Genomic DNA, 12,474 nt, shown 5'->3' with positions numbered 1-12,474 from the left:
TAAAAATGCAAAGATAAGTTTCAGCGAAACATATGGGAATAATCACAAATTTCGAATGAATAATCACAAATTTCGAATGAATAAGTTACAGATTTTTAGTTTTATTAAATACATAGTGAAATTCTGTCCCCTTTAAATTTATTTTTACCAGTTTGACAAATATGTTTGAACATATGTTATAAGTCCATTTTTTAAATATCCCAAATCAGCAGTATGGTGGTTGAGTCCTTGATTCTCATCTGCAGTGGACTTCACTGTGGAGTGATATAATGGGGCCATTTCATTGGGAAACCTCCAGTGTGGATACCTTTAGGTCTTTTTCTTGGGACCAATCAGAATCTCTAGAAAGACCCTTTTAATCTCTTGCCTAGAGCATTAAAGCCAGCTGGCCAGTGTTCTGGGAGCTGAGTCAGGGAAGAGGCTGGAGTGCCAAAACGTTGAACATTTAAGAACATTAAGTAACACTTCCTATAATGCCTCTGTTTTCAGACTGTAGAATCTCAACTATCTGGTTTTCTTAGCCCAGCCGCCTTCTACAAAGGATAATCCTTTAGTATTCTGCTGGTGTGGAGGAGGGCCTCTGGTGTCTTAAAGACTTTCACCTATGCCAGTGGTCGGCAAACTCATTAGTCAACAGAGCAGCAAACCGCGGCTCGCGAGCCGCATGTGGCTCGCAAGCCGCGGTTTGCCGACCACTGACCTATGCCATCTGGGTTGTTTGTTTTAATTCTGCCTGGAGGATATATTTATTGATTATCTGAGGGAAAGAGGAAGGGAAAGAGTGAGAGAGAAACATCAATTGGTTGAGTCTCCTACACACCCTAACCAGGGATCAGACCCACAACCAAGGTATGTGCCCTGACTGGGATCCTTCAGAGAGATATAGAAATCCGATGTTATGGAGATAACATTAAATTTACATATTCCTAGTAGAAAAATACTTCACTTTTAAGGAACCCACAGCTTTTTGGTGTATGGGACACCACTCCAACCAACTGAACCGCCCAGCCAGGGCACCGTCTGTTTTTCACCACACCTTCACTTCTACTTCCACAATTGGTGCTGCCAGGTCCTGAGCCTTTTGAGGATCCTGCAGCCTGGCTCTCTTCTTTACTGTCCCTGCTAAGCTCCTCCCCCCACACCACCCAGGTGTGAACCCGCTTCTAGTGTTTAAGTCAGATAATCCTGGGTGATCTGACCTTTAGTGTTTTCTCTCATTCTTTGTTCTAGTAATTTTGAGCTGTTTTAAAAATTAATGTCATTTTTGAGGGGTCACTCTGTGAAGGGTATAGAGTTAAATGTGTATGTTCTGTTCTATCTCATAACATTTATCTTTGGATAACTTTACCTTTAGAACTTTAAGTTCTATTAAAAAACTTGAATAAATAATAGGATTAATATTGTATGATAGCTTTGATATTTTTAAGGAAAATACTTTCATTTTCATTTCAAAATTGTTTACTCATACCTACTTGATTTTTGTGTGATGTGACTTGATACATATTAAGGATTATATCACCCTGTAGTGTTGTTTACTTAAGTATATTGTAAGGAATTTTAGTACAGGTGTGTTAACTAAATGAGAAAATTAGGTGAATAATCGTAGCTTAGAAATGTGGAAAATAGTGATTACCCAAAGGGTGAAGTAATTTCTACTAGGAATATGGAAATTTTATGTTATCCCCATAACATGGGATCTCTATATCTCTCTGAAGCATAAAATAGTTTTGGTATCTTATAATGAACTAAAGAACTTTCTTCACTGTTTAGTTTTCATATAACTATAAAAAATGAATATTACTTAAATATGTATAGTATATTCATTATATTGAACTCCAGGGGCGGAATCCTGCTTTAATGGAATTGGTAACCTCAAATTACACCATTAAATTCATATTTTAAAATTAAAATCTTTTATATTCATAGAGCAGAAGTACTTACAATAGTATGTGTCCTCCTTGAAGCTATTAGCATGTTTATATATTTTATAATATCAAGGTATTCTTTTATCACTACTCATTTAGTACTTTTGAGTTTTCTTTTACAATTTATGACATCTTGAGTCTGTCTTCACTATTTCCAACAGTTAAACCAGGGAAGGATTATGAACAAACAGGAAGGAAGGAAGTTTGTGAGATAATTTGGATTGCCTAAATTTTTATTGTTGTTGTTGCTGCTTTTTATTCACTTTTTCCCTTCTTCAAAAATGTTTGGTTTTCAAATATATAGTTCCACTTATATAGAAAATAATTTTCCTTTTTCTAGTATATAAAATTATTTTCTCTCTACATAATTAAAAAATGAAGTAAATAACAATTAATTGAAAATATGTATAATAAATAAAAATTTACAAACATAGTAACAGTTAACAAAATAGAGATGACCTAATAAACTATATTCTAAAGCCAAATGTGCATATTTTCTCATTTGATTTTGTTTTTTAGTTGTTTTGTGCATATAGTATGAGGCATAGGAAGGTAACTATTTGGACATACAGTTCAGCAGAGGGAACAGCAGGATTAACTATTGTCACTGTCTGGTTCAGCAGCAGCTTCAGTCATAGCCCTGATGTCAGTGAATTGCCCATCCTGTCATTCTTCAGTTAGGTTGCAAATAAAACCTAACTCACAGTACTTGGAGACAGCAAAAGTTAATTTCTTATATCATAGTCCAGAGTGGATTGGACAGACATTTCTCTAAGGCAGATCGCCTGTAAGCAGTAATTCAGGCATTCGGGCTCCTTCCCTATAAGGCTGTTCTGTGGTGGAGTCCTTCTCTTTCAGCACCTGGGATGGAAGACAGTGAACATGAGAAGGCACACTGCTTCTGAGCAACATCAACACCCAGGCCATACATATCATTTCTACCTGCATTCATTGCTCAGAGCTAAATGTGGCCCCACCTAAGCCCCAGAGAGGCTGGGAAATTTGGTTTTCTTGTATGCCCAGGAAGAGGGAAGGTGGGGGGTAGGAGGTGGGAATAGATTAACTAAATTTATATGCATATATGCATAGCCCTTAGACAGACAGTAGTGTGGGTAAGGCCTGGGGAGGGGGTGGGAGTTGGGTGGAGGAGGTCAGTGGGGGAAAGATGGGGGACATCTGTAATACTTTCAACAATAAAGATAAAAAAAGAGACTATGTTCAACTTAATATTGCTGCAGTCAGAAATGAAAAGTGAATCCCATGCTTGTTGCTTACTAGGTACCTTTTTAGTTCACCTCAAATTATAATTATTTGACCCCTCCCTCCCTCCCTCCCTTTCCTACTTGCTCTTACTTCATAAAATGAGTGGAAGATGGAAAAGTGATGAGTGACAATAATAGATGATCAACGGAGACCTGGCTGGGACCAGACTGTTCTTCCCCTACCCACAGTAATAAGTAGCCTCTTCTCCTTTTGGGTGTCAACAGAGGCTGAGTGGGGAACCTGAACTTCTAGACAATGTCTGAGCAGCAAACTGGTCAGATCTCCAAAGAATTATGCTAAGTGAAAACACCAACCCCAAAATATTATGTGATTCAATTTATATAATTTTCTTGAAATGACAAAATTAAAGAAATTAGAACAAAGTGGTTGTTGCCAGGATTTAAGAAAGGAGATGGGGGTTGGAGTGAGTGTGACTAGAAAAGGGCAACAGGAGACATCCTCATAGTATGGGAGTCGCTCTGTATCTTGACTGCATCAATATTACTATCTTGGTTGTATGTGCTTTTGTAAAACGTTACCATTGGAGGAAGCTGGGTTAAGAGCACATGGGATTGCTCTGTATTATTTCTACATGTGATCTATATAATAATAAAATAATTTTAATTAAGATACTTAAAAGTTATAAATCTAAATAAAACGTGTTTCAAATATACTTGCATCACGCTACTAGGCCAAGTTTGAATTTGTAATTCTCAGACACCCTGGGGGTCTGCACATGGTGCTGTGGGGAGAGTTGGCTCCTGGTCTTCAGCCTGCTCCCCTTTCTTCTTCTAATCCCTGCTCCCTCCTATACTATGAGGGGTGTCCTGTGAATACATGTTAAAGTCATGGACTCCCATGTCTAAGCTCCTTTACGAACAACTGTCCCTCAGGTCAAGGAGTGTGAAATGTGAATAAAATAAATAAGTAAAAAAAAAAAATAGGGATTTTGTAATAATGATGAGCTATTTAGGAAAAGAAAGTACTCTTTTCATCTTTAGTATATTTGATTTTCATATTCTTGGTAGGACTGGAATACACAAGGTTACAAGTGAAGGGTCAGCAGACATATGAGGGAACCAACAAATGAAGATGCTATGAGCATAGGGAAACAATTAGAAGTGAATTCTGCTTGTCTGTTACTGAATTAAAGGATGCCTGCCTTTTTTGGCATATGGATGTTTTTCTATATTTTACTGTAATTTCTGCATATTTTACCACCTGAATTTGATTTGATCTCGTTCCTTATTTTAGTTTATTGGAACCATTTCATATATACATAAAACTATGCAGTGTGAATTTCAGTTTAAAAAAATGATGCTTAAATATGTGAAATTATGTAGTGGATTTAGAAAGTAAAGCAGCTACAAAGTAACATTACCGAGTTCTGATATAGTTTACAATTTGTCTTTTAATTTAAAAGGATTCATTGTACTTTTAATTATTTTCATATTTTGAATCTTCTGTAAGTGCTTTTTTACCTTTCTTTACATTTCCCTTCAGATGTTTAGAAAATCATTGGTAAAGATGTTTGAAGATAAAGGGTTGGATTGCATCTTTTTAGAAACTAACATGAGCATGAAGAAACAGTATCATATGGTTTATGAATGCATTCCTCTCCCAAAGGAAGTGGGTGATATGGCTCCCATCTATTTTAAGGTATTTATAGATAGCCTTTACATGTGTACTTGTATTTTGCTACAGTGCAGTTTTATGAATACAGTTATCTTTATTTTGTATTTTTTTCTCCAGTGTACTTAAATAAAATTTTATGTTATATAAAGACATAAAGTAAATCACAAAAAGTCCTTTATAAATTTCTATGGAAAGAAATTTTGGATTTTGGCCTTGAAAAGCATGCTTTTTATAAGTGTGCATATAATATCAAATGATAATTTATAATTGCTATTCCAATTTCTCATTTCTCAAATGAAAAATAGTTTTACCTTGAGTACTTCCAAGTCAAAATTATAGTCATAACTCTAGAAGACTTATCATTGAAATTCATGAGAGCCATAGACAGTTACATACAAACAGTACAAATAGCAATTGCTGAAGGAAGTTATTGCTGTAAGTTTTAGTATTTCATACTTCATTATGCTATTTATAAAGAGAAACTGATATCTTACTTTGACATACATTTTTGGATATATAGTAAATGACTACAGTTCCTGGTTAAATGTTATAATATTCAAGAAACTTACTAAATAGCATGTGTTTGATGCTGACCTGAGTACAGTATAGTTTAATAGACTAATATAAATACATAAATGTAGAACCATACATGAAATAGTAACATGTGCAATAAAAAAAGGAGGTAATGTTTTGTGAGAGACTGTTGGAAGACTTGCAAATGCAATGTTTAGTCGGTATAGGATGGCAATGTAAATCCTATGTTAAAGAAAATCAGTTGAGAGATTATTGTACTGTTCTTCAGTGGGTTTTGTTTGTTTGTTTGTTGTTTTAAACTTCCTCGGTATAGTCATGATTGATTGTGACTATAGGCATGGAGGTGTGGGGCACACCATATGATCATTAAAGATGCGTTTATTGGATTTGGCTTAAATTTTTGTTGTTGTTGTTAATCCTCACCCGAGGATATTTTCCCATTGATTTTTAGGGAGAGTGGAAGAGAGAGGGAAAGAGAGAAACATAGATGTGAGAGAAACACATCGATTGGTTGCCTCCTGCATGAGCCCTGATCAGGGTCTGGGCTGAGGAGGAGCCTGCAACCAAGGTATGTGCCCTTGACTGGAATTGAACCCAGGACCCTTTGGTCCACAGGCTGACCACTGAGCCAAACTGGTAGGGCAGATTTGGCTTAAATTTTATACAGAATGTGTTACATTATAGTGCCAACACAAGTAACCCATGCCTTTTATTTTTTAATGTATTTTTATTGATTTCAGAGGAAGGGAGAGGGAGAGAGAAATAGAAACATCAGTGATGAGAGAGAAACATTGAGTAGCTGCCTCCTGCATGCCCCCCCACTGAGGATGGAGCCTACAATCCACTGAGCCAAACTAGCTAGGGCAACCCATGCCTTTTAAATAGGGAGAAGCAGTATATCTGCTGTATTTAAATTGTGCTTATGTGAATGTTAATTTCATCATTAGAAGTTGCTTCATTAATTACAATCCTATATAATGAAAGGCTAATATGCAAATTGTCCCTTCAACCGCAAGTTCGAGCAGGAGTTCAACCAGGGGGCGGGGCCAGCTGGCCAACTGCCTGCAGCCCCTTTCCCCGCCTGATCCACCCTGGTTGGGGCAGGCCAGCCGGAACCCACCTGTGCACGAATTCGTGCACTGGGTCTCTAGTGCTGTATAAAAAAGAGATTATTTTATACTCATCACTCTAGCCTTTCTTTCTATTAAACATTTCTTTACCATAAATTTTAGTCTATTGCTTAGATTAGAAAGTATTATATTGCCATTTCTATGTTTTTTCCCCCCTGCATTTTTACTTCTTTGTTATATGGCCAGAAATAGTTTTAACTACTTGGTTGCTAGAAGGCATAGAAATTACTCTTTTCATATTTGAAAAAAGAGCAATAAAACTAAGTGTATTTGTAGTAGCTGTCTATGAATGGAGGAAGGAATTTGTGACCTTTTATGTTCACAATTTTGTGCAATAGTAAATTGGTTGGTTGTATTAAAGATGTTTTTTTTTTTCATGTAAAGTTGAGATGAACTTAACTATAGTACAAGAGTTAAGAATGAGAAAACTCTCTTGACTAAAAGTAGGACTTTTAAAAAAGTCAAGAAGTTCCAATTTTAAGTAACTCAAATTAAAGCCTGTCCACTCAAAATAATGACTTACCACGTATAATATACCCTGTAATTCATTTATTGTATTTGAGTTTTTAAACTGTCTTACTGTATTTGCATATATATTATTTTTCATTAACAAATGGCTGTTTCTTAGAAAGCCATAATGGAATCTGATGAGGAGTGGTCTATGAACAAGAAATTGATTGATCTGTCTTCCAAAGATATCAGAAAATCTGTAAGTATTTTTTTTCCAATATAAGGAATTACCCTAGTGTTAAGGATCTTCATTAATTTCCACATCTTATTTGAGGAAGGAACTGTTTGGCTGAGTGACCAAATGTGAAGTAACTGATTCTATAGGTGAAGAAATTCTTTTCATTCTGCCTGATCTAGCAAATGCATATTTGTTCAGATGCTTATTGGAATGTTTATTCCTGCCCCTCCTGCCCTCTGCCATTATAGTCAGCCATCAGACCCTGCCACAAGAATTCCTGTCCTGGGCTTCTCGGCCACAGTGGTACAGTGGTGAGCGAGGCTTTTTTGTCACAGAAATGCAATGAGAGACATTTTCCTAAAGGCTCTATTTTGAATTTGGAACTCGTTTTTCATTGTGGTTTTAAGTGATTTTTTAGAGAGAGAAGAAAAGAGAGAGAAAGAGAGAGAATTATTGATTTTGTTGTTCCACTTATTTATGCATTCATTGGTTTCTTCTTGTGTGTGCCCTGACCTGGGATGGAACCTGTAACCTTGGCATATGGGGATGCCCTAACCACCTGAGCTACCCACCTGGACTCATTTCTTTTTTTGTTGCTGTTTTCATATACAAAGGTTTCCTGTTATGTCCCTTTCAAGTAGTTGAGTTAGATTACAGGTTTATTATGGGGAGTTTCCCCACCATTTTTCATAGTTTAATACTGATTTACAGATCAACTTTTTAAAATTTTGATTTTGAGAATGTACTTATTAAAGCTAGGGACAGTGAAATAAGGAAGGGCTTGAGATAGAAGAAGCAACAGGAGAGAGCCTAGGCTGGGCTGCTTTGGCTCACTGAAAAGTCAAAGAAATGGGGGCCTTGGAGGCAGATTCAGGGTTTAGCCTGGGACAAGCTGCTGCTGCCCAGTGCTCCCCTGGTTGCAAGTCTCGTGGGGTCCCTCAGAGTGTAGGAGACAGACACGTGTGGGAGCAGAGGGGAAGGGGAAGGGAAAGGCACTGGCGTGCTTCTGGGACGGGGAGCACTCCCAGATCAACTTTTAGATGTAAGGTTCATAGAAGTTGAGTAATTTTTTAATGACCTTTCTCTTTTTAGAAATAGAAATGAAACAAAATATAGACTTGTGAATTCCATTTTGTTTTTCTATTAAAAATGTAATTTAGTCTACAGATGTTTATTGAGTGCCTCCTATTCACCAGGCACTATTTAGGTGCTTTTCAGACATAGTGGAACAAAACAGAGATGATCCCTGACTTGATGGAGCTTATATTTAGGGCAGGATTTGGGAACCTCAGGCTGTGTGCTAAATCCAGCCTGCCGCCTGTTCGTGTGGAGCACAGCTACACCCATTTGTTTATGTATTATCTTTGGCAGGTTTCATGCTACAAGGGCAGAGTTGAGTGTTATGACAGAAACTATGATCTGCAAAGCCTCCAAATAGTTTATTTAAATGGAAACTTTTATAAGTTTCTTAAGTTTGCCGACCCTGTTCTAATAGTAGATATCACTAGAATATTTTTCTCCCATTTCTTCTTTTGGAAAGCTGGACTCCTGGTACATGTGAATGATAGGATTCCTTACTACATGTATTATATCCCAGTCAGAATATTCAAATTTCATGCATTATCAAAGATAGTTTTAATTCAGAGGCAAAATATTCTCTACGATCTTTTTCTTTTCCCTTGCTAGTGAATTGAGCTAGACAGTATACTTAAAAACAATACATAAAAACTCTCCTAAAAGTACCCAGAGGGCTTTAAAATTTTAACTTAACCAATATGGAAAATTAGAAACAGATTCCCAATCCTTAGTAGTTGTATATTCAACTTTGAAGTGTTTCAAATATAGCATCAATTGCTTTTTCTAAGTCCTACATATTGCTGCATCTGAGAGTCACAGCAGGTGAGGAAGGAGCCAGATGAGTTTTTGAGGTCCATCTTAGCTTTAGGATTTAGCAATTATGTGATAGAACTGTGAAGAGAACTTGAGTATAAGAATAATTACAAAGCAGGTCAATTATTAGGTTAACAAGCTTTCCAGTATCAATTTAAAATGATAAAAGTGTTTTGAGCATGAAGTGAACAATCTTGAGTTATTTTGACATTATTTTTATTCTGAAAAAGAAACACAAAAAAACCCTCATTATACATGTTTTAAGAGCTTTTTGTCCTTGGTAATTTCATAAAGTATTTGAACTGCCTTATTGGAGCTTTTATCCATTATATGTCAACATATTCATGGCAAATAATGGATAATTGTTTTTTTTTCATGGTAGATTCTTGGCTTTTAATAGAGATTCACATATTTGTAATTCATTCTGATTCTTTGTTGATTTATATTTTTCCTTGCTGTGTGAGTATAAGTTTCTCTTTGTATGCCCATCTTGTTTATTCTCTCTTGGGTCTTTTAATATCTTTGCAGTGTAGTGTGAAGTTTATAGAAATATACAAGGGAAACAGTTCTGAATGTTCATTGCAGAGGAGTTGACATGGTATTAAATAACTTGTCAAGAAAAGTGGTCATTTTTTCCCAAGGCTATTTTATTGAGATTTCATAAGAATTCTTTATTAACTTTTAAATGTGACTTTTAAGGTAGTTTTGTGAAAAAACATCAAACACATTTAGGGACTGATTTTTTAAGGAAAATTGTAATTTACTCAGAGACCTTCAGGCTCAAGGACAATTATAAGAAGTCAGGAGTAATATCTGGAATATTAAAAGGAAAAAATTCAAATACTACTGTTTTTCTACCATAAATAAAATTGTTTTGCAATTGTAGTAAGTGTAAAAAACAGATAACTGTCAGTACTTTTCAAGAATGGTACCAAGGTTTTAACTTTTTTCTCTCTGGCTGGTTAAGGCAAGGAAAGATAAATGCTAAATGTGCATATATTTTGATACTAGAGCCTTCCCAATGCCTGCTGACTAACAGCTCGGTAGCAAGGCTGTAGCTGTTCCTTCGGCAGCCTCAGCGAGAGCACAGAGGAGGAGCTGTGCAGCAGCTGTTCTTCGTTAAACATAGTAGAGAGCTGGCTGTGCCATCTTGGCAGTTATGCCATAGATTGTTAGGATTTGGTGTGTTTATTAATTTCCTATTGCTGATGTGATAGATTACCACAAACTTAGTGGTTTAAAACAACACAGATTTATTATTATCTTAGAGTTTTGGAGGTCACAATTAGAAGATGAGTTTCACTGGGCTGAAGTCAAGGTGTTCAGCAGGCCTGCATTCTTTCTGGAGGCTCCAGTGGAGAATCCATTCCTTTGCTTTTTCCAGTTTCTATAAGTCACCTACATGCCATGGTCTGTGGTCCCTTCCTTCATTTTTAAAGCCAGCAGTGTAGGATCTTCCAGTCTTTCTCTGAGTCTCTCCCTCTTGTTTCTCTCTCAGAAGTACTATTTTGATTACATTGGACCCACTGGATAACCTAGGATAATCTCCCCATTTCAAGATTCATAACTTATTTGCATCTGCGAAGTCCCTTTTTCCATATAAGACAACATATTCATGGCACATAATGGATTAAATTATTGGCATATTTAGGGGGCCATTATTCTGCCAAACACAGTATAATTCAAACAAAAGGCATGGGCATTGTCATCATAAATTGCTTCCTGAAGTTCTCTCTCCCTCCAAGGATTGTCCTTTAGTTGATGTATTTCTATAACATTGTTTTAGCCATTCAGATTCATGTTTCGCACATGATCTGCTTCAGGTAGCAAAAATATTTTAAGAGAGCCTTCCATCCTTTTTTCTTTAACCACCAGTTTTGCACAAAGTACTGTTGTTTGAGAAACAGAAAAGAAAGTAAAATTTGAGTAATCTTGTCTGTGCCACTTAATGTGCATTTTCCTTTTATTTTTTATTTTTTAAAAATATATATTTTATTGATTTTTTTACAGAGAGGAAGGGAGAGGGATAGAGAGATAGAAACATCGATGAGAGAGAAACATCGATCAGCTGCCTCCTGCACGCCCCCTACTGGGGATGTGCCCGCAACCAAGGTACATGCCCTTGACCGGAATCGAACCCGGGACCCTTCAGTCCCCAGGCCGACGCTTTATCCACTGAGCCAAACCAGCTAGGGCTGCATTTTCCTTTTTGATCCTCCCAGCAAACCTCTGAGCTCTTCACAGTTCTCATGAGACTCAGATGCTGAATAACTTGCCTGTTATAAGAATCAGTACTGTGATTAGAGCCATATCGTATCTTTATTTTTTTCTTAAAATTCTAGTTCATACATGTTTATATTTTTAAAATGTGAAAATATAAAAGAACACAAAGTCATAAAACTGTAACCCATTTTTCTGCATATTTTGTAAACTGAGTTGTTTTTACTTATACTTTTTCTATAACATGAAAAACTCTATTAGCCCTAATTTTAATTGCTTTGTATTATTTCAAGATGACCACTTTCTTTCCACTATACTGTACTGTCAACCCTCAAGTTATCCATTCTTTATTTTTTTTTAATTTTTATTATTTTTTATTTTTTAAATGTATTCTTTATTGTTGATACCTCCCATTTTCCCTCTCTTTGCCCCTCCTCTCAGCCCCTACCAACTCCCCAGGTCTTTACTATCCTATTGCTTGTGTCCATGGGCTGTATATATAAGTACTGGTATATAAGTTCTTTGGTTTATCTCTTCTTGTTTCCACCAACCCCACATCAAGGTATGTTAGTCTGTTCCATGCCTCACTGCTTGGGGTCTTATTTTGTTGGTCAGTACATTAGATTCCACCAATACATGAGAACATGTGACATTTTTCTTTCTCAGTTTGGCCTATTTCACTTAGTATAGTATTTTCCAGGACCATCCATGCTGTCTCAAAGGGTAAGATATCCCTCTTTTTTATAGCTGCATAGTATTCCAGTGTATAAATGTACCACAGCCTTTTTATCCATTCATCTACTGATGGGCAGTTGGGCTGTTTCCAAATCTTAGCTATTGTAAATAACTCTGCTATGAACATAGGGGTGCATATGTTCTTTCCAGTTGGTGTTTTGGGGTTTTTAGGATATATTCACAGATGTGGGATCGCTGGGTAAAATGGAAGTTCCATTTTTAATTTTTTGAGAAAATTCCATACTGTTTTCCAGAGTGGCTGCACCAGCAGTGAACTAGTGTTCCCTTTTCTCCAAATCCTCACCAGCACTTGTTGTTGGTTGATTTTTTTTATGATAGCCATTCTGACAGGTGTGAGATGATATCTCATTGTGGTTTTAATTTGCATTTCTCTAACGATTAGTGACTTTGAGCAGTTTTTTATGTGTCTCCTGGCCATTTGTATGTCCTCTTT

At 36.4% G+C, this 12,474-nt stretch overlaps 1 protein-coding gene across 1 annotated transcript in view; it reads left to right on the top strand.

Moving 5' to 3' along the window:
* Positions 1 to 12,474, top strand: part of CWF19L2 (CWF19 like cell cycle control factor 2) — a 109,607-nt gene that overhangs the window by 89,121 nt on the left and 8,012 nt on the right. The window contains exons 15-16 of the mRNA XM_080687708.1: positions 4,692 to 4,847; positions 7,116 to 7,196. Of these exons, the coding sequence (XP_080543834.1) occupies positions 4,692 to 4,847; positions 7,116 to 7,196 (237 nt within the window). The remainder of the gene's footprint in view (positions 1 to 4,691; positions 4,848 to 7,115; positions 7,197 to 12,474) is intronic.

The sequence above is a fragment of the Plecotus auritus genome (assembly GCF_963455305.1).
Source record: "Plecotus auritus genome assembly, chromosome: 9".
Lineage (NCBI taxonomy): Eukaryota > Metazoa > Chordata > Mammalia > Chiroptera > Vespertilionidae > Plecotus > Plecotus auritus.
This window is presented reverse-complemented; position numbering and strand designations above follow the sequence as displayed.